The sequence below is a fragment of the Notechis scutatus genome, chromosome 1 (assembly GCF_049901735.1).
Source record: "Notechis scutatus isolate UNSWTSFEM ecotype Mainland chromosome 1, rNotScu1.2, whole genome shotgun sequence".
NCBI lineage: Eukaryota > Metazoa > Chordata > Lepidosauria > Squamata > Elapidae > Notechis > Notechis scutatus.
In genome coordinates, this window is record NC_142009.1 from 23,930,675 (window position 1) to 23,952,393 (window position 21,719).

At 40.7% G+C, this 21,719-nt stretch overlaps 2 protein-coding genes across 5 annotated transcripts in view; both read left to right on the forward strand.

The window, feature by feature from the left end:
- Positions 1 to 3,300: 3,300 nt before the first annotated feature.
- LOC113414670 (claudin-4-like) overlaps positions 3,301 to 21,719 on the forward strand; it is a 49,310-nt gene continuing 30,891 nt past the window's right edge. For 3 of the 4 annotated variants that reach the window (XR_015748299.1, XM_026671672.2, XM_026671673.2), the window contains exon 1: positions 3,301 to 3,426. Coding sequence is in view for 2 of the 4 variants with exons in the window: in XM_026671672.2 (XP_026527457.1) it covers positions 3,387 to 3,426 (40 nt within the window). In the remaining 2 variants the exon portion in view is untranslated. The remainder of the gene's footprint in view (positions 3,427 to 21,719) is intronic. The other variant, XM_087958860.1, reaches the window with a different exon arrangement.
- CLDN4 (claudin 4) lies at positions 15,602 to 17,995 on the forward strand. Its single transcript, XM_026671674.2, has one exon. The coding sequence runs from the start codon at positions 15,823 to 15,825 to the stop codon at positions 16,450 to 16,452; it is 630 nt and encodes a 209-aa protein (XP_026527459.1). The 5' UTR covers positions 15,602 to 15,822; the 3' UTR covers positions 16,453 to 17,995.

Below are 21,719 nucleotides of genomic sequence, written 5' to 3' on the forward strand. Positions count from 1 at the left end.
ATTGATACTGATATTGATATTCAGCCTTTTCCTGATTTTTATCGACTTCTGTTTTTATTGTTTGCATTTTTATGTTTGGAGGTTGATTGTTCCTATTATTTGTTAGGGATGTTTAATCAGTTTTATTGAAAAGAGTCTTTTCAATCCACCCATCCATCAGAATAGAGCTGAAAGGGACCTTCAAGGTCTTCTAATCCAACCCCTTGCTCAAGCAGGAGACCCTATACAATTTCAGACAGAAAATGGCTGTCCAGTCTCTCCTTAAAAGCCTCCACAACTTCTGAAGGCAAGTTATTCCACTGGTTAATCGTCTTCGCCGTTAATCATCTTCACTGTCTTCACTTCTCTTTAATTCTAGGTTGCTTCTCTCCTTGATTAGTTTCCATCCATTGCTTCTTATCTTGCCTTCTGGTGCTTTGAAAAATAAGTTGACGCCCTCTTCTTTGTGGCACTGAAAATTTCGATTGCAGTGGGGTAGAAATGGGCAAAAATGAATTGCAAATGTAGAGGAAGGGCAGAGGAATGGGGTGAATTGGGAGAAAACCTCCCTGTCAGCATATTGGGAGAGTTAATCTCCTGGCCCTTCTCTGGTTCTGGGGCCTCTCAGCTAGGTTAATGGAAGGTTGTGGGGGCAGTGAAGTGGGAAGGAAGAATCAATAATGAGCAAGCACTGTTTTCAACTGTTTCTCCAAGGGCATGTCAGGGCTGGCTGTGAGTGGTTGTGGCCAGTAGTTCCTGGAATGGGTAAAACAGAATTTCCATAAATAATAAAAACAGAAAACAAAGACAGCCGCCTCCACACCTTTTCCAACAGAAACATAATGTTGGCACATGTGACAACAGATTAGCAAAATACAGAGGTGGCTCTCTTTCAAGGAAGCGGGGGTCAAAAAAAATCAAAAGGGCAGCCAAAACCATGCAATCAAAACTTTGTCCTTTTTTTTTTAACATGTGTTGACAAATAAGCATATGTTGTTTAATATAATTCCCTTGGGCTGCCAGATTCTTTCAGACTTTTTACTACCACAGACCAGCGTTTTTCAAACTTGACAATTTAATATGCGTGAACTTCAACTCCCAGAATTCCCTGCTTTTATGACCATAATGGACCCTGGAATTATGGTCAAGCCAGGCTTTAAGAAGGTCACCACATTGCCACACCCGATTTTACAACTTTTTAAGACAGTCATTAAGCAATCACTGTGGTCATTAAGCAAACCCATTGTATCCAATGGCTATTTTTTTGTGTGCTACAAACCAGAGTAAATACCAGTTTCAGACAAAAAAAAAACAACCCATAACAAATCATAATTGTGTGACCATGGGACAGTTCAAATAGGCCTAAATGCTGGCCATTTGCCAAGTATCCAAAACATGATCATGGGACAGTGGTAGGGGGCTATTGGAACTTTGAAATCGTGTTGTAAGTGGTTTGTCATAATTTCAAACGATCACTAAGCGACTGACTAATTCGAGGACGACCTGCAACAAACTCCTTCTTTATAATGCTTGCTGATTGAAACTGGCATTCTGTGGAGGACTGTGCTTTCACAAAGAGGGCTAAATTTGCAGAAGTTTGTTGTCCAGTTTTTCTTATGGCTCAAAAACAAAGCCCAGTAAACAATAACCAGAATGAGCCATATGTTTGCAGCAGCCCAAAGTGACCCATAAGAGCTGAACATACCCCAGACCATGTCATCAGTCACACTGTGGATAAAATACAATAATTTAATTTTTATGTATTAGATTTATATGGCTGCTCACTTCATAAAACTGTAGGAAAATATCACAAGTGAATTCATGGTGCTCCCTGTGCTTGCAGACGTTTCTTTACCCAACTATGTAACATCATCAGTATGATAGCATTACGCTGATGATGTTACCCAGTCAGGTAAAGGAATGTCTGCAAGCAGCAACCAACCTCAGAAAGCATCAAGTATGCCACAGTTCCTTCCTGAGTTACAGGTATTTTCTTCTATTGGAGATCACAAAGGATACATCAATAAACCCATTAACTCCAAACCTGGGAACAAAGCCAGGGATTAAGAGCTTTCTGACATTCCAGAAATATTGAGTGCCCTCCATATCTCGGGGGATGCTGTCCCAAAAGTAGGGATTTTCTTTGATTCCACAAGATGCCAGTATATAATTGAAGGAATTTGGAGTGCATCCATTCTGTCCCAATGTACCTGGCAAACAGAAACAATTGGAGAATAGTATCAGAAGAACAGGTAATTACTACTTTAAAAATAGATTAATAAAGTTGAAGGTCGAATCTGGGTTGGTCACCAAGACCAATTTTGATCTCACTGCATTATCCTGGGACACTTATATTTGTCTTCATTAGTAGTAAAGCTGACTTTAAGCTGCCTTAGCTGTGAGTTGCCTATGAGACGCAATAAGGGCGAGTTATCCAGATTTATATTCTTTGAAATTGAGTATTAATTCAATAGAAAATTAAACCAGAGTGAAATGTGCTGTACTCATTGCTGGTCCCAATCCTGCCTGTATTACCCTTGTTCCAAATCAATGCACCCCTCCAAGGTTATGAGTGACACACACAGCCTAACTGATTTTACAACAGATTTGTGCTTAGAAGAGCAGATGACGGTAACTATGTGAGCAGGGATGTGATGTGAAAAACAGGTTGCTTGGTGTCATGATTAGGTGCGCATGGTAAATCCTGTTTAGCTTTGGAATCGGGCAAAATTGGCTAGGTGCTGCCTTACCCAGGAGAATTATAGAGCCAGCCTATTTCTGATTAGAGTAAGAGGCGAGAGAGAAAATGATAGAGATCAGTAATTCCTTTCTGATCCAATTGCGGAGGTTGCAAACCTGATGATAAAACCTGCATTCCACTTTCGGTGAATCTTGGTTTAATGCAGATTAGTAAGAAAAACAACAAGAGGAACAGTGGTTTAATTTATACAGAATTCGTTTTTGCTTGCTAGCAAAGGAAGGGTATCTCAGGATTGCTGCCAGGTACTTGGAGATCAGTCTTGTGATGGCAGAAATGTCTACGTGTGCCAGAATGGGCACATATCACAAGATTAACCATTGCAGTGCTGAACAGGAGAAGAGCCAAAGGAGATTATTTTTAATGGTCCATGTACCTGAATGCACAAGCATTACCTCTTACAGATTTGGCGGTCCTACCATATTTAACTAGACCCCAAACCCCCTTCTAACATCCTTTTTGTTCCATGCATATGTCATACACCTGGCCTTGATCTCTGCAGCTTTCCACAATGTCTTCCCCGCCTCCCCTGGCCACCTGCCTGGCCCAGCCTTCCCTCTCAAGGAACTTATCCTGTGACTTTATTTGACGCACAGGGACCCCTGACAGCTCCCCCATTCCTTCTTCTTTCAGTCTGCCATCTCCTTGGATGGCTCAGTTGCTCGCTGGCAGGCGCACAAGCTCCGCAGGTGAGTGACTCTCCCCTTTCTTTCCCCCCAGCTCCCCAGCTAAGCGGAGGCCGGCTCAAGATTCCTGATATTCACCAGGTAAAGTCCCCTCTTTGGGCCCAATTAAGCTGCTCCAAACTGCAGCAGTGGGAGCATGTCTCAGATTCCCTTGTGGGTCAAATGCCATTCCCAATAAGTAGGCTGGGATCCCACTTGTAAGGTACATATATACATTCCTTTAGTGATTTATTCCCAGTTCCCCCAGTTCAATATTTCCCTGCCAGGTTTTTTTTTTTTCCCCCTTTAAGTTTGCCAGACCTAAGCTGTACTGCAAATCCATTTTCTTGGCTGTTGTTGGATTTTTCACAAAGTTGCCAAACGGAAGCAGCTTTCTTTATAAGGAGTTATTTATTAGTGGAATTCTTTGATTGCTTGCAAAGAGTACTGTACAATAGATTCTTCCGAATGGCAGCTGGTTAACAGACGAGGTATAAAGATTTGCCCCTTTCAGAATAGAGAATAGGTTCTTTATATTTTCAACCGATGTATTCTGTGAAAGTGGATTCTTCTAATTCACTGCATGTGTACAAAATGGAGGAACTGGCTGTCTTGGGAGAATGCCAGTTTACAGATTAAGAAATATTCTAGAAGGGAGATTCAGGCAAAGACTGAGTAGGCTCACAGGCCCCAGAATGTTTATTGGCTATTTAAGAAAGAGACAAGTGTACCATAATATGTGTGTGTGTGTGTGTGTGTGTGTGTGTGAGAGAGAGAGAGAGAGAGAGAGAGAGAGAGAGAGAGAGAGAGAGAGAGAGATGCATTTTAGAAAAGGGCAACCTTAGAACACTGAGTAGTGAAGTTATATCCATATGCCTAAAAGATGGTTATGGAAAACCAGTTTGGAATATTAGCATTTTTTTAGGGAAACCCAGAGTTTTCAAAAGCCGGTCAGTGGGTGGGTAGAATAATCCCTTGCTATCCTCTTGTACGAGACAATCATCATTATCAACATTAGAACAATTTTATGAGAACTGAGTCTGCTCAGAGGACAAGCAATGCACTATTATTGGAAATGATGGACCATTTAACAAATGATTTTGTGTGATGTTTTGTCATAAACCCCACTTCTTCAACAGAATATACTCTTTAGCCAGAGATAGTTTTCAATTCTAGTAGAGAAATAGTAATACACTCTTGCAATGTACACACGGGGAATTGTTCCAGGCTGCCACTAGAATTTGCCATTGTCCAAATTCAATCTCAGAAGTATTAAATCAGTGAATTTCCCTTACACACCCACCCATTCTGTGGCACCACCCAATTGTATGAAAATGAGTGAGATGTTCCTGGCTGCTGCCTTGAAATCCTCCTCCTTTTTTTTCATGTGAGAAAGCACGTTACGTCTCTTGTGGCAGGAGTGTTATGCTGATTAATTCTGTGACAAAGATTGTGTGGCACACATTTCAGCAGAAACTCAGAGCACATCTCATTGCCAGCTCATGCTGCATCTTGGTTTGAAGTTTGAACTTCACTGCTGCGAAGTATCTTAACACCCAGTGAAACTCTTACATGAATGAGTCAACAAGTGAGTCACGTCGTGATTATCTCCTGCCTGTACTTTTTAAATCTATTGCTGTCTAAATTTGGTATGAGAGTACACATGATACTCTGAATGTAAACATGAAACTTTACAGATCCCATACAAATACTGTGTATGATTTATACAGCATACAGGAACACCACAAGCTTAAATCAGATTTTAACTACTAATGGTAGATTAACATGGTCTGAGCAGAGTTATACCTTACAAATGGTCTTCAACTTACAATCATTCGTTTAATGACTTCTTTGAAGTTACAACAGTGCTGGAAAAAGCGATTTATGACCAGTCCTCACACTTACGAATTGTTGTAGTCACATGATCAAAATTTGAGCACTTGGCCACTGGCATGTGTTTACTATGGTTTCAGTGATGACCGTTTGTAACTTCCCAGTGGGATTCTGATATGCAAAATCAACGGGGGAAGCAGGCAAAAATGACCATGGCAAAAAAAAGTCATAAAATCAGCCACAATCCTCTTATCGACAGCATTGTTTAATGATGGAAGTTCAAATCCCCATTGTGGTTGTAAGTCTAGGACTGTCTGCATTAGCTTTTAGAGGGGAAATTAATACAGAATATTGTTGGGCCAAAAGTAAAACACTTTCATACTATTGCCCGGGAATTACATTGAATGACAGGGTTGGAAGGGACCTTGGAGGTCTTCTAGTCCAACCCCCTGCTCAGGAAGGAAACTCTATACCATTTCAGGCAAATCATCAAGATAAGGAAGTAGAGGGTATCATCTTTTGAAGGAGGGGCTCTGGCTTGGAAAAGAGAAGTCACAACACAGCGGTCATAGCTTATGAAAAGGCACAGAGAGCAAGTAAATTAGCTTCCCATGAGTCTTGATGGAACCTGAAATGCTTTGCTGTGACCTGTTCAGGATCCTTTAAATCAGGGGTGTCCAACCTTGGCAACTTTAAGCCTGGAGGACTTCAACTCCCAGAATTCCCCAGCCAGCTAAGCTGGCTGGGGAATTCTGGGAGTTGAACTCCTCCAGGCTTAAAGTTGCCAAGGTTGGACACCCCTGATTTAAATATTCAATATAGGTGGAAATATAAAACCATTGTTATTTATAGAGCACCATTAACCTAAAAGGTACACCACAGAATAATATATGATCTGAGGAAAATACAATTACAGTGGGAATCCCACCTCTAGAGAAGCGAAACGTCTCCAAAGAAAAACCAGAAAATCCAGTTGCCTCTTGGGGGGGAAAAACAAAAGCACCTTTGAGACAACCATGACCTGGATGACTGAAAATCTCCATAGACGTACAGGTGGGAATAAATGTAAAAATAAAAGGTATGAAATTAAATAAAAGCAAACCATTGAAGGTAGCCGTAGGAAGCTTTTTGGGGTTAGAGAGGGACACTTAGTGTTTTGAAAACTTTATCAGAGGGAAAACTAGTTTAGTAGTACCATATTAGAAAGTTCACCCAATCAATTTTGTAAAATCATGTAGAACTTAGAAAGCTGCAATACTTGGCAACCCTAAATAAAACTCCTTCCATTGCAACGCAGCTTGCTCGTCACCTTATGCACAAGCACGGTCAAATTGCCAGGCACATAGCAAAACTTTGTGATATTAGTAAGACCCTTATATTTTTTACAGTGTGGTGTAAAAACTTTCCTCAGCCCCAAGAGAGTTTTGAAACACACGCAGTATGAGATGTTCTCAACAGAAGGTGAAAAGTAATAAACTCATTTGGGTTTTTCCTTATTTAGAGAACAAGAAGAGTCATAACATGGAAATAACATGGAAAGCTAATTTACTTGCTCTGTGCCTTTGATAAGCTATGACCAATGTGTTGTGACTTCTCTTTTCCAAGCCAGAGCTCCTCCCTCAAAAGATAGCACCCTCTACTTCCTTATCTTGATGATTGTGAAACTAATATTCAATAGTCTGTACTCCTTAGGATATGATATAATGCGAAGGAACCTCCATGAGATCTGTGTTGCCCTAACATAGAACATAAAGTTAGAAGTGACCTAAGAGTTTCAATTGCGTGCAGACCACATGATTAACTGATGACTATCCAGTCTAGTATTGGCAAAACTATGACATACATGTCAAAGGTGACGCATCACAAATTTTGGGTAATATACCAGTATTCACCAACCCCCGAGGACACCTATTCTCAAAAACGTGCCATGATCTTGTGCAATTTTTAGAGATTGCACAGTGAGAACATGGTGTGCCCTCACATAGCCTCCAGTAGTTGTACGAGAGAGCCGTGTTCTCATGCGGCCTCTGGAGCTTCCAAAACTCATGCAAGAATGGGTGTGTGTGTTTTTGTGTGACTTTTGGAAGCTGCAGAAGAGTCCTTGTAGATATGGCAATGTCTGTAGATATACATTGCTTTCTTTTCAGTGATCTACATATCAGACTTAGCAGCTAAACCATTTTTGTTTAACCAGGTTTTTTAAATACTGTAAACCAAATATGGCAGTCTGCAAACCATATATCAGCTTCAGAAACTCTAAGGCAACATTTTTTAAGCTTGGCAATTCTAAGATGTTTATACACTTGAGCTTCCAAAATACTGGCTGGGGGATTCTGGGAGTTGAAATTCACCCATCGTAAAGTTGCCAAATTTGAAAAACACCGATCTAAGGCCCTTGTTGCTCACCAGGAACGAACAGGGCTAAAATATTCAGAACTGTGTTTGTTTTGTTTAACTGGGTTACAATGGTCATTTTTGGGGGGATCAATATTATTATTGCAGATGCCATCTTGACTTTTTTTCACAGCACCACACACTCCTCAACATAGCTGTGGCCTGCCTATGCTCACTGCACAAAACTTCTTTAAGTCCTTGAACTGTTGGGTAAGAGTTGTGTTGCTGTTTTTATTGTTGGAAAAGCCTAGTTAAAATATGAAGCCAGAGTCACCCTGAAGTGCTGCTTAGGGTGAATACCAAATAAATTTAGGAGTGACTTGAAGGGCACTCCTTCTGAAATTCCTTGTTCTCACTGCTAAGCATCAAATTGCTGTTGTAATCATTATTTAGAAGCTTATCATGCCTTTCTCTCTGACAAGGATGCTCAAGGCAGTTAGCACCAAAAGAGCACTCAAACTAGTGCAATTAAAGTAAATTATACAAATACAAAGTAAATAAAGTCCATATTAAGTGTTGTATAGTTTTGTTTTGTTTTTCCTGTGATGTTTTACGCATGCAGGCTGCTTGCTCAATTGGGACTTTCTAGAATGAATGATAAAACCCGCCCTATGTTAGGACATCAGCGAGAGGACAAGGGTAGATCTTTTTTCAGGTTAAAACCAATCCACAGGGATATGGTAGCATAAAAGGAAGAAAAGTGGAGCGGTGAAAACAAGGGTGGGAAAGTACAACTACTCAATTTCAGAGAAGCCCATTAACCATCACAAGCTTCTTAGAACAGGGGTCTCCAAAGTTGGCAACTTAAGACTTGTGGACTTCAATTCCCAGAATTCCGCAGCCAGCATGCTTTTAGAAGCAGGGCCCTGATTGGCAATGGTCTGTGCCAATCTTTCCTGGCATTTTGGTCAATGATAAAGGACAAAGAGGAACGGGTCTTTTTCTGCCTTTCCCTGCTTGGAAGGTAGGAGGGATGGGCGAGTCACCTGCTTGTACTTCACATTCCTATCCTGAAGTCTGATACCTAGCATGCCAGAAACAAGTACAACTCTACATTCCTGAAATGAATGCAGATTTCAGATAAATTTGCTACTTTGGATAAGAGTCCCAAATATCAATTTTATAGAAGACAATGTTGAAAAAGCACTACACAATCGAAAACCATCTCTATCTATTGGACCGGACGGAATATGTGCCCACTTCTTAAAAAAGCTATCCACTGCCATAGCCGAACCTCTAAGCATAACCTTTGAAAAATCTTTCAGGACCAGCTCCTTGCCAAAACTATGGTCACAAGCCACGGTCATCCCCATCTTCAAAAAGGGAGACCCCCCAGCCTAGTTGAAAATTACAGGCCAATCTCTTTATGCTGCGTCACCTGTAAAGTCATGGAATCAATTATTAACCAATCCATCATCCTCCACTTAGAAACAAACAACCTACTCTTTAATAAACTGGTTTCAGGAAAAAACTATCCTGTAATCTGCAACTCTTACACTGCAAAAACATATGGACTACACAACTCGATCAGGGCAAAACAATAGGGCAAAACAATCTACATAGACTTCTGTAAAGCCTTTGATTCAGTGGTACAAAACAAACTACTCCTAAAACTAAAATCTTACAGTATCTCTTGGCACCTGTATTACTGGATAGAAGCATTCCTGTCAAACAGACAACAAATGGTCAAAATTGGGTGCGTCCTATCAAATTCTGTACCTGTCAAGAGTGGTGTCCCCCAAGACAGTGTTCTAGGACCAACTCTTTTCATACTCTACATAAATGACCTCTGTGATCATATTAAGAGCAACTGCGTTCTCTTCACTGATGATGTAAAGCTATTCAACACCACAGACAATACTGCTATCCTTCAAAAAGACCTTGACTATGTATCAGAATGGTCAAACAAATGGCAACTTCAAATCTCAACAAATAAATGCTCTGTCCTACATATTGGCAAAAAAAATATCAGAAAATAAAATACAGGCTGAATAGTCAAGATCTTGTTGATTATCCAAACTCTGTCAAGGATCTTGGAGTACTCATTCAAATGACCTAAGTGCTAGAGCCCTCTGTAACTATGTAGCCAAAAAGGCGTTAAGAGTTGTTAACCTAATCTTACGCAGCTTTTTCCCTGGTAATATTACACTAATAACTAGAGCATACAAAACATTTGCTAGACCAATACTCAAATACAGCTTATCAATCTGGAACCCACATTACGTATCTGATATTAACACAGTTGAGAAAATCCAGAAATATTTCACAAGAAGAGTTCACTCCTCTACTCGTTGCAGAATACCTTATGCCACCAGACTCGAAATTCTAGACCTAGAAAACCTAGTAACTACGCTGCCTTCGGTCCGATCTAAGTATAATATATAAAATCATACATTGCAATGTCCTACATGTCAATGAATACTTCAGCTTCAACCATAACAACACAAGAGCACACAATAGATACAAACTCAAGGTTAACCGCACCAAACTTGATTGCAGGAAATACGACTTCAGCAACAGAGTGGTCAATGCCTGAATACTCTACCTGACTTTGTGGTTTCTTCCCCAAACCCCAAAACTTTAACCTTAGACTGTCTACTATTGACCTCACCCTTTTCCTAAGAGGTCTGTAGGGGGCGTGCATAAGCGCACCAACGTGCCTACCATCCCTGTCCTATTGTTTCTTTTATTTTTTTTAAATTTTCTTATATGTATCCATGTATTCATAACTATGAATACATGGATTACTTATACCTATTATCTTGTAAGCAGTTGACAAAAATGAATAAATAAATAAAATAAATATGCAGCTGGTTTTGTCTGGTTTCTATTAAGCTAATATGCTCATTTTATTGTGGCTCATGGTAGGTCCATCGTTGATAGCTTAACTTGGGACTCCTTTGTTTTGCCTTTTCACTTTGTCCAATGATCTCAGATCAGACTTTCTTGACCTTGGCAACTTTAAAAAGGATAGTCAATGGGGGCAGCTGGATTCCCTTAATAGCTGAGGCAGAAAAGGTCATAAAATCAATTCCAACTCACATAATGACCACATTGCTTAGCAACAGAGGTTCTGGACCCAAGTGTGGTCATTAAGTCAAGGACTACTTGTATGTCCACCAGCTCTTTCGGTAACTGATTCCACTCTCACTAAATTGTTCTTGCCATTAGAATGGAATGGAATGGAGTAGAATAGAATAGAATGGAATAGAATAGAATAGAATAGAATAGAATAGAATAGAATAGAATAGAATAGAATAGAATAGAATAGAATAGAATAGAATAGAATAGCAAAATTGGAAGGGACCTTGGAGGTCTTCTCGTCCAACCCCCTGCTTAGGTAGGAAACCCTACACCATTTCAGACATGGTTATCCAATATCTCCTTTAAAACTTCCAGATTTTTCTAAGGTTGAGAAGTGCTTTGATTTCCAAATTTCCTGATACCCAAATCTGGGGACTCTTGCCCTGTATGAGGAATTTGACTAAAATACCTCTAAAGTCCCTTTCAAGCCTATGCTTGATAAGAGCTTTGGATCTGTTTTAAAAGAATGTGGCCTTCCGGCTTCCTGTTTAGTTTAGTAATCCTTGGGGGTCAAAGATAAAGGGATGATTCCCCTCCAGCAACAACATATTGCTGTGTTTTGATTCTGAAAAGCAGATGAAAGTTAAAGATTGCCCAAGACCAGCTCAATTCTGCATGATGGCCCTACAGTTTTCTTGGCAATGTGCACACAAGTGGAGCATATGCAAGTTTCTAAATGTTGCGGAATTATAACTCCAGGCAAACCTGGCTTATGGTAAAGATGTCAGTTGGAGAGAAATATCTGAAGGACTACAATATGGCTTATTCATTTTGGAGAGCTGGAATGGCACAGCCATACGTTTTCCAGGAAATCAAGCTGGGCTTCCTAATTAGCAGAGCTGCACCTGCAGCAACCCTGGCCAAGTTTAATTCCTCTCTCATGCGCAGATGGGAGGAGGGTTCAATAACAAAGGAGCTGAGAAAACAGTTAGCCTTTTCCTAGCACAGACAACCATAGTCTTCTCCTAGTTGCAGATTGGGCATGCTGCCGATCTTATCAGCCGAAGAGTGCTAGCTGGCAGGCACTAGAAGACAGGTGTTTTCTGCCCCTGCTCTGTGGAATATCCTGCTGTAGGAGATTAAAATGGCCCCAACCCTACTGGCCTTTCACAAGGCTTAAAAAACTCGACTGTGTACTTGAGCTTGGGATGCTGAATGTGTTAAGGGCCCCATTTCTTGGCTTTACTACCGGGTTGCATATATTTATTTTGGTTTTTTAAAATTGTTTTTAAATGTTTTTGTTTTGTTTTTATAGTTTTGGAATTGTAAGCTGGCCAGAGTCATTCATTAAGATGAGTGGCTATAGAAATTGAATAAATATTTACAACAAATATTGCATTGATATAGAACACTAATCTTCAAGCTTGGCAGCTTTAAGATATATGGACTTCAACTCCTAGAATTATCCAGCCGGAATATTCATTTATAGCACCCCTGCAAACTCATGAGCTGAACTTAAATAGACATCTCCTCCACTCCCTAGTCTGAGCTATTGGCTGCTACCTCATACAATGCATAAGGAGCTAAATTTCCTTCCTAGCTGTCCCTCAACTCTTGGGCTATTCTGAATGGTTGCACAACGGTTTGAGTCTTCTTCATTTTAATTCGCCAAATGCAAACATTTGGCGAAAAAGAATGAAGAAGACTCAAACCATTGTGGTCCTCTATTATTTACACCTGAGAACATTGATGGTCCAAGAGTCAAACTCTTCTCACTGTGGGTAAGGATGCTCAGTTATCTAGATCAACATTTCTCAACCTCAGCAACTTTAACACTTTGGACTTCAACTCCCAGAATTTTTCAGCAGGCATGTTGGTTGGGAAATTCTGAGTGCTGAAATCCATGTAGTTTAAGCTGCTGAGGTTGAGATACGCTGGCCTAGATGCTTGGAAGAAGCTACGATGGTCAAGCTCACCACGTAAATGATGTCAAGATGCATTTGACCTTAGTCATCCTCTGCTCATCCTTACCTGTAAAAGGTCATGTTTATTTGGGACTCCAGGCTATAAAGTTGAAAGAATGGTTTAAGTTGGAGTAGGCAGTTTTCTTGAATAGGAAGACCCACTTCAAATTTTGACAGCAGTTGCACACTGCTTTATAGAAGCTGAGAGGGTGACTGGGAGGCTTGCTTGGTTACAAGAATGACATCCATAAAGGGGAAAACAGCCAATATAGGGAAGATACAAACTCTCAGTCTGCAAGTTTATGGCATAACCCACGAGGATGGGTTCAGGTACTGAATTCTAAATTTATCAAATGGGCTGACTTCACAAAACATGCTAAGCTTGTACGCAGAAAAAGTTAATGCCAACCAAGCTTTGTATGTTGCAGGAATTCAGCCACTAGTCTTTAACTACCCGATTAAGTATGTTGTGTGAATGTAGCCTTCAACTTTTTCCCACATTGGTGGACACATTTTCAAGCAATGGTCTGGGTTGCAGCTACTATCCAATCATTTTTATTTCCCTGGAATGCTTAGTGGGTTATATGAATACCTAGAGGTATTCTTAGAAATAAACATATTATTAGACACCAGCAAATTTTCCTAAATACTGATGTTTCATTTAATTGTAATTAAATAATAAGCTTTATTTTGCTTTTTTTAACTAGAGGACAGCAAACCTGGCAGTAGATTTTATTTGTGGGCACCCTGTCAAATACTCTTGGTTTAAAGTTAATTTCATCCCATTTGATAACATGAAAATGGTTGGTATATCACTTCTTACTCTTTTGGCTAAAATCAAAGACTGGTAGAAAGAAAGATTGGAAAAGACCATGAAGATCATCCCTGATTGCTGGAGAAGACTGGAAGTTGAGGATCAAAATATAAGTTATGTCTGACAAGAAACTTCTGCTGATTTTCTGATGTTATAACTCATCAACAATATTAAATACAGCCTCAAAATCTGACTGGGAAACCAATCTTAGTGTACGGGATAGTGAATATCTGCCCTCCAGCCCACCACCGCAAATCCTGTGCCACTTATCTGCTTTACCTAATTTGATTCCTAAACTATTATTTTTTCCATGGAACACCATAATTCTACACTCTATAAATCTCCCACTATTGTAGTAGGTACTTCAGTATATGTGATAATCTATGATAATCTGAAGTTATTCCTGGCCCAAAGAAATGCAGGTCCTGATATCCCCATAATTATGTAAACATTATTATCCAATTTTAAAATGACTGGGTGTTTCAGCAAAAGGGACAGATTCTTTCTGAACACCACATAGAAGAAAACTGGCCTCTTGAAAGCTGTTATTTGGATAACACAGATGTCTGCAAGGTTGAATCAAACAACTCAAGAGGATGGCCATGACAATGCTATCAAAGCCCTATTTGTTTTATGTGTGTCTACACATGACATACAGCATGTAAAAAAAAAAGCAGAGACCTTACAGATGGCTATATCATGGGATCATATCAGTTTAGTCTCCACACTTTTTCCCCAAGACAAAATGCCTGAAGCATATGTGGACAAAAGAACACAGCAATGTTATATCAGCTTGATCAGTTCTTGCTGAAATTTTCCATGCACGCTGTTGAGAAATCTGTTCTTTTCACCTTGTTTGTACCATTCATGCGTAAAGATACTGCGTCCATGTTCCTTTTGTGAAATCTGCTTGGAAACATTAACAGATTAATAGATAATCAGAATTGGAAGGGACCTTGTAGGTCATCTAGTCCAACCCCCCCGCCCAAGCGGGAGACCCTACACCATTTCATAACAGAGTTGGAAGGGACCTTGGAGGTCTTCTAGTCCAACTCCCTGCTCAAACAGGAAACCATAGACCATTTCAGATAAATGGTTATCCAATCTTTTCTTTAAAACCTCCAGTGACTCCTGCACTGCACTAAAGTTGGAGTTAATTCCCACAAAAGGTTCTTACAAAGACTCTGACTATCGTCCTGATCATATTTATGAGAGAAGAGATGTTGTGGTGCACTGAAACTCGCCTGTAGTTTCTTCCCCTCTATTTCCATAAGACTTGGGATGTTGCATCCTTTGCTGCTCAACCAGTTTGGCGCTCTCAGGGGTGTAGCCCAGCTGCCTGTGGTCATCACATCCTCTGAGGGTGAGGTGATAATCTATGATGCCCTCCCAGGAATTGGACTAGAAGCAGGGCCTGGAGCGGGACAGTCCTATCTGAATTGCAAAGGAGGGTGTGGGAAGAGAAGAATGCTTCCATGCAGAACAACATTATACTGGGTGGAGACTAGAGAGTAATTCTCTACTTCGAGCGTTCTAAAGACCAACACCAGGGTAACAGATGCTAGGCATGAATTAAGGAGAACCAAGTGACTTCTGGACCATAAAGAACACTACTAAGTGAGTCAGTTCCACCCATTCCAATCTACCTCAAAAAGTTATTGTGGGAAAAATTATTTGTAAATAGCCTTGTGCTCCTAGAGAAAGGTGAGCAAATCCTCCTCCTTGCTACAGTTTGTGATTGTGTGATCTGTAACAGAAGCACGATTTGCAAAGAGAACTGATATTGATGACTACTAGGTTAGGATCATTGACTGGAATCTCTTTAGACAGAAGCAGTGGACCCTTTAATGTCATCAATGCAAGACTTCCTTCTGCACCTCCTGAAGCATCTGAATGTGGACTGATGGAAGTAGGACATTGAGCTGCCAGAAGGAACATTGGGTTAGACTTGCTGAGCAATTTCTATGCTCTTAGTAAGAATGAAACATTTACATCAGCCTACAAAGATTTCAGCAAAGAACGAGGTGGGAACACTTTCTGTTCTGACCCTTTGCTTCTTGTCTCATGCTATAACTTCCTTTTGGGGCTGGGATTTTTTGGTGAGTCAGGATTGGAGAAACTCATTTCTGCCAGGATAACAACCTCTCTTTGAAGGAGAGGAGGAGGAGAAGGAATCCTGGGGAACAGGTTTGAGCTTCTCTGTCTGTTCAGACAGGATGGCTTCTGTAAAACTCCACCCACCACCGCAGCCTATAACTTCCCCAAATTTGCCACCCGCATTTCAGTATTATTGCACCGTCTCTTGTTGTAGCTTTCCAGTTTGGGTTTTTTTAAAAAATAATTTTTTGCCTCCTTGGTTGTAGCTGCTCCAAGAAGCAAGAGGAGAACGCCATGGCTTCCATGGGGATGCAAGTCTTGGGAATTGCCTTGTCGGTGATCGGCTGGCTAGGTAGCATCCTCTGTTGTGGGTTGCCGATGTGGAGGGTGACAGCCTTTATAGGCAACAACATTGTGGTGGCCCAAATTATTTGGGAGGGCCTATGGATGAACTGTGTGGTCCAGAGCACGGGACAGATGCAGTGCAAGGTCTACGAGTCTATGTTGGCACTGGCACAGGACATGCAAGCTGCTCGGGCTCTGGTAATCATTGCCATCATTCTGGCTGTCATTGGCATCTTCTTCTCCATCATTGGAGGAAAGTGCACTAACTGCGTGGAAGATGAAGCTACCAAAGCCAAGGTGATGATCTTCGCTGGAATTATTTTTCTCATCTCCAGCATCATGCTTCTGATTCCACTCTGCTGGACGGCAAACAACATCATACGAGACTTCTACAACCCCATGATCCCAGACAGCCAAAAGCGGGACTTGGGGGCTTCTCTCTATATTGGCTGGGCCTCCTGTGGCCTGCTGCTCATTGGAGGAGCACTACTGTGTTGCAACTGCCCTCCCAGACACGAGAAACCCTATTCGACAAAGTACACAGCAGCTCAATCGGTGCCAACCAGCAACTATGTCTAAGCCATTCTTCCTCCCTCATGTGTCCTGGGGACTTTGCACCATGGAGGAGGCAGTTAGGGACGAAGTCGACTTCAGTGTGAGGAGGGATCATTCTTTCCCATCCTTTGGACTTGGCGTAGTAGCAGGAAACCTGGCATATTTCATCCAGATTTGGAAAGCAGGGACTCATTTGTTGCATTCACCTGTTTGAACAAACATCTCTCAAGGATCGGAGTCTGACAGCTGCTCCTATCCAAACTGCACTGAAAACTGGCTTCTGTGAGACTAATGGGAGACTAGTCACCTTCAAACTCACCAGGATCTTAGCCAGCTCAGCTCAACTGAAAGAGAAAAATTGCTGAAATGGAGGCCCACGTGAAATACAGCAGCAACAGGGAAGCTTGAATTGGGGTGGGTGCTTGCTGGACTTCTGGACACCTTTGGAATTTGGCTAGAAGAATTTGATGGTGAATATAGACCTGGTGTGTAATAGTGGCAAGAACAGTCACTGGTGGAGGTGGAGGGCATGGGTATAAGCCCCCTCTAATTGCTGGCTGTCTCTTTGTATTTGGAAATCTGGGCAGCAAAGAGTCCATCAAGTTTGGTTTCTGGCTGCCTTTCCATAACTGGGTGTTCCATTATTTGCAATCACTCTTGTGGGTGTTTTGATACCTGCTGAAAATGGGAAGCTCTCTTCTGGGAAGGTCTCTGTTCACTTTCCTTCCTCAAATTGCTGCAAACTCTTTAAAAAGAATGCAATGATTAAGTAGAACTATATCTAGGTTTGCAGGTTGTGGAGGTCTAGGAGGAAACTGAAACTGTAGGATAATTAGTTCCTGGGCTGTCAGACAATGAGTTGAGAAAGGAGACATAGACCCAGTTTATTTGAGATCTTCAGAGATATGATAGGAAATTTGAATTCTGCAACATAGGGAAGAGATTGAATAATAACAATATACCTTTTTAATGTCTTGCATGGATTAATTTAAACTCAGAGTTAAACCAGTTTTGAATGCTTGAATACAAGTGTAAATTTAATCTGAGGGATGGATAATCTTAAAAAAGACATTTTGAGACTGGCTACTAATATGGTATTTCTGTTCATTTATAAAGTACTGTCTAAAGTCTATTGAAACTGCACCAAGTGTCTTCAATTCCAATTGGCAATTTGAGAATGATGAACTGGTGTTAAATAGGACCAATAGGACCAAAAAGATGTATTTCCACCTTTTTTCCATTCAGGGCTGAATTTGAAGCAGGCTTTTTGGAAGATTAACCTCAATTAATTTTGAATACCAGGTTTCTATCCAGCTGCTTATGAAATAAAGAAAAATGTCTCTGGGCATAGACAGAAGTCAGGCTTTATTATCATTCTTATTATTTAATGGAGTGTCATATCATCATTTAGAATGAATTACTCTCTAAAATAAGATTTTGTCAAGTTTTCCAGATGGGTATGTAGGTCTCCATTGACAAATGTATTATTTGCAGAGCTCAGAGGTGTTACAAGTTTGTTCCTCCCTTGCAGAGATGCTGAAGAAAGAAAGGAAAGTCAATTCTTACATTATTGAACTGTTTTTTCATATTTTATTTGTGAGAGTTATTGTTGATCAATTGATTTGAGCTTGTGTAAAAGCAGTCTATAAATATTTTAATTATAATCACACAAAAAAACCACGCTTGCCGTTTCATGTGTGCCTCTCTTGTCTTTCCTTGAATTCAATGTATCTATACAGTGCACTTTTATTTTACACCTGTTCTTTGTTATTATTTAGGGACAGTTTCCTATGCATTTGGTTAGTGAAATTATCAGATGCTTGGTTCATGTGGCTAAAGCATTGGGTTGTTAATTATGCATTACAGAAGGAGGGGAATCATTTGTTCTGTCAGCTGATTTTTTTTTTACTACTGCCCATTATTGATTCCTTTGAAATGGATTTCTGCTGGGTGGTAAGTTGCCTGGATGGTAAGTAAAGAAAAACTGGTCATGCTACTTAAAGCTGTTTGCTAGATCAGAGAAGAGAACTATTGATTCCACCATAATGGTTCCCATTGGGCCAGTCAGAATCCTGCACATAAACTCCAAAGCAGATCAGCACTTTCCAACAACAATTCTCTACCATCCATAATTTAGAACTGACTTCCTCAACAACCAGATGTTCTTTTTTGATATTTTGGTTAATTGTCACTGATAACCTCATCCTCCAATTGGTCTTTATAAAACTAGAAAACCAGATTAACCAAGATTCAGGCTCCAAAATTCCAGATCCCATGATTTGGAGCAACAAGCTCTCATCTAGTGGTCCGTCCAGATTTTTGTAAATCAGATCCGATGGCCCCTATTTCTAGTAGGAATGAGATGCACGCACAATTTATGCATGATGTACAATAAACACCTGCAGCTGTCTCGCTGGAAATTGATTGTCAGTCACTTTTTTACAGTTTATAGGTTTCTATCTGGCTATCTGTCCATCCACAGTTAAGAGAAGAATTGTACACTTTAGATCAGTTTGCACAACATTGTAGATGAACTAAAATAGGAAAGGTAATTTGTTATTAAATATGGTGTGAAGCAACCCTTCATTACATTAGTGTGTTATATAAACCAGTCCACCAAATTAAAACATAAAATGCCTTATGGGTTGAAATGTATCATGACATATTGTCAATAGTAATTGTGTTTTATTAACTTGGATTAGGTGTATTATCTAGCTAATTAATTCAGAGGGACTTGCTTCCAGACAAATATGTCTAGACCAGGGCTGTCAAACTCCTGGCCTGCCAGCTGGATGCATCATGCGCTGGCCACACCCACACCCATTTCAGTGAAGGGGAAAAAAGTCCCGATACGTCATGTGATGCCTCCTTGACGATGTGAGTTTGACACCCCTGGTCTAGACTCTAGACTTTCAGTTTTGGGGTGATTCACATTATATGCTTAACCCAAGCAGTCAAAAATTGAAACCATGGGTGTCCAACATTTTGGCTTGCCTGGGCTATGTTGAATAAAGAGGAATTGTCTTGGGTTGCATATCAATATATATAATATAGTTTTATAATATAAAATCATATACTAATGTTAAATGTTTACAATCTTGTGAGGCCACATTACTAGCAGTCCAGGGCCACATGTGGCCCCTGGGCCATGGGTTGGACACACCTGTTATAGACTATATTTGCATGGTATGCAAAGCTTGCTTAGTATCCTTGATGGGTTAGCAAATTGTACAAACCCAGCCTCCTTGGCTAGTTTATAACCAGAATTAATTAAGTTAAGTCATTGTTTTGCTACAAAACTCCAAATGCTAATCAGTATACTGTACTTTAGGAAGAGGTGAGTCATTGTATGCTGAAGCTATGGCTACAGCAGAGGGAGCAGCTGTTTGGACTTTGCAAACTGAGGAGAATAATTAATTGATTTGTTTAAAATACTTATGCATGCCATGGCACGTACCTCTAGGCAGCATACTAATTTTAAAATATATTTACATACCAAAACAAAATAGCAAAAAGTAGTAAAAAAGAATAGCAAAGCATATAAGATGATACAACAATACTGTATACGTTGGGACAGTTCCCAACATTCTGAGGGAAAAGCTGGTTAGGAGTTCTAAAAACCTTGTAGTCTTAGCATAAATTTATTTTATTTTCTTTATTTTGATTTGTCAATTGCTTACAAGATAATAGGTATAAGTATATACATAGTTATGAATACATGAAATGGGTACATATAAGAAAAATAAAAGAAACAATAAGACAGGGACGGTAGGCACGTTGTTGCGCTTATGCACGCCCCCTATAGACCTCTTAGGAAAGGGGTGAGGTCAATAGTAGACAGTCTAAGGTTAAAGTTTTTGGGGTTTGGGGAAGAAACCACAGAGTCAGGTAGAGTATTCCAGACATTGACCACTCTGTTGCTGAAGTCGTATTCCCTGCAATCAAGTTTGGTGCGGTTAACCTTGAGTTTGTATCTATTGTGTGCTCTTGTGTTGTTATGGTTGAAGCTGAAGTATTCATTGACAGGTAGGACATTACAATGTATGATTTTATATACCATACTTAGATCAGACCGAAGAGGGCGTAATTCAAGGTTTTCTAGGTCTAGAATTTCAAGTCTGGTGGCATAAGATATTCTACAACGAGTAGAGGAGTGGAGAACTCTTCTTGTGAAATATTTCTGGACTTTCTCAACTGTGCTAATATCAGATACGTAATGTGGGTTCCAGACTGATGAGTATTGAATATAGTATTTAATGAATGGTTCTAGTCCAGGGACATTGGTATATACAACACAGGTCCACACTCCAAAGTGTGCTTGAACACAGAGAGAAAAACCACAAAATGGAGCTCCAAAATGAAGCGGGAGCCCAGTCTTTTCACCTCGGTAATGGACAGCTGGGATGAGGAGAGTATACCTGCCCCAGGATTGTCTTCAAAATGCACAACAGAGAAATCCGCAGCTCAGATTCTGAATGGGGAACAAACAAGGCAGGATGGGTGATTATTTTTTTGCCTTCTGGCTGCAGGTGCATCGCAACATTGAACATCGCACAATTGAGAAAGTCCAGAAATATTTCACAAGAAGAGTTCTCCACTCCTCTACTCGTTGTAGAATACCTTATGCCACCAGACTTGAAATTCTAAAACTAGAAAACCTTGAATTACGCCCTCTTCGGTCTGATCTAAGTATGGTATATAAAATCATACATTGCAATGACTTACCTGTCAATGAATACTTCAGCTTCAACCATAACAACACAAGAGCACACAATAGATACAAACTCAAAGTTAACCGCACCAAACTTGATTGCAGGAAATACGACTTCAGCAATAGAGTGGTCAATGTCTGGAATACTCTACCCCAGTGATCCCCAACCTTTTTGGCGCGCGGCCCGGTACCGGCATCAGCTGGGCGCCGCGCCCGGTGCCGGCATCAGCTGGGCGCCGCCATCTTTTTTCATGAAAAAGTGCTTCCGGTGACCTCACGGAAGCACGTTTTCATCAAAAAGATGACGGCGCCAGCGCTTCGTGAGCTTTTCCGGGCAGAAATGGCTTTCTACCTGGAAAAGCTCACCGAAGCTTGGCACCGCCATCTTTTGATGAAAACGTGCTTCCGGTGAGCTTTCTACCCGGAAAAGCTCACCGGAAGCACTTTTCATGAAAAAGATGGCGGCTCCCAGCAAGCTGCGGCCTGGTAGGAGTTGTTCCGCGGACCGGTACCGGTCCGCGGACCGGTGGTTGGGGACCCCTGCTCTACCCGACTCTGTAGTTTCTTCCCCAAACCCCAA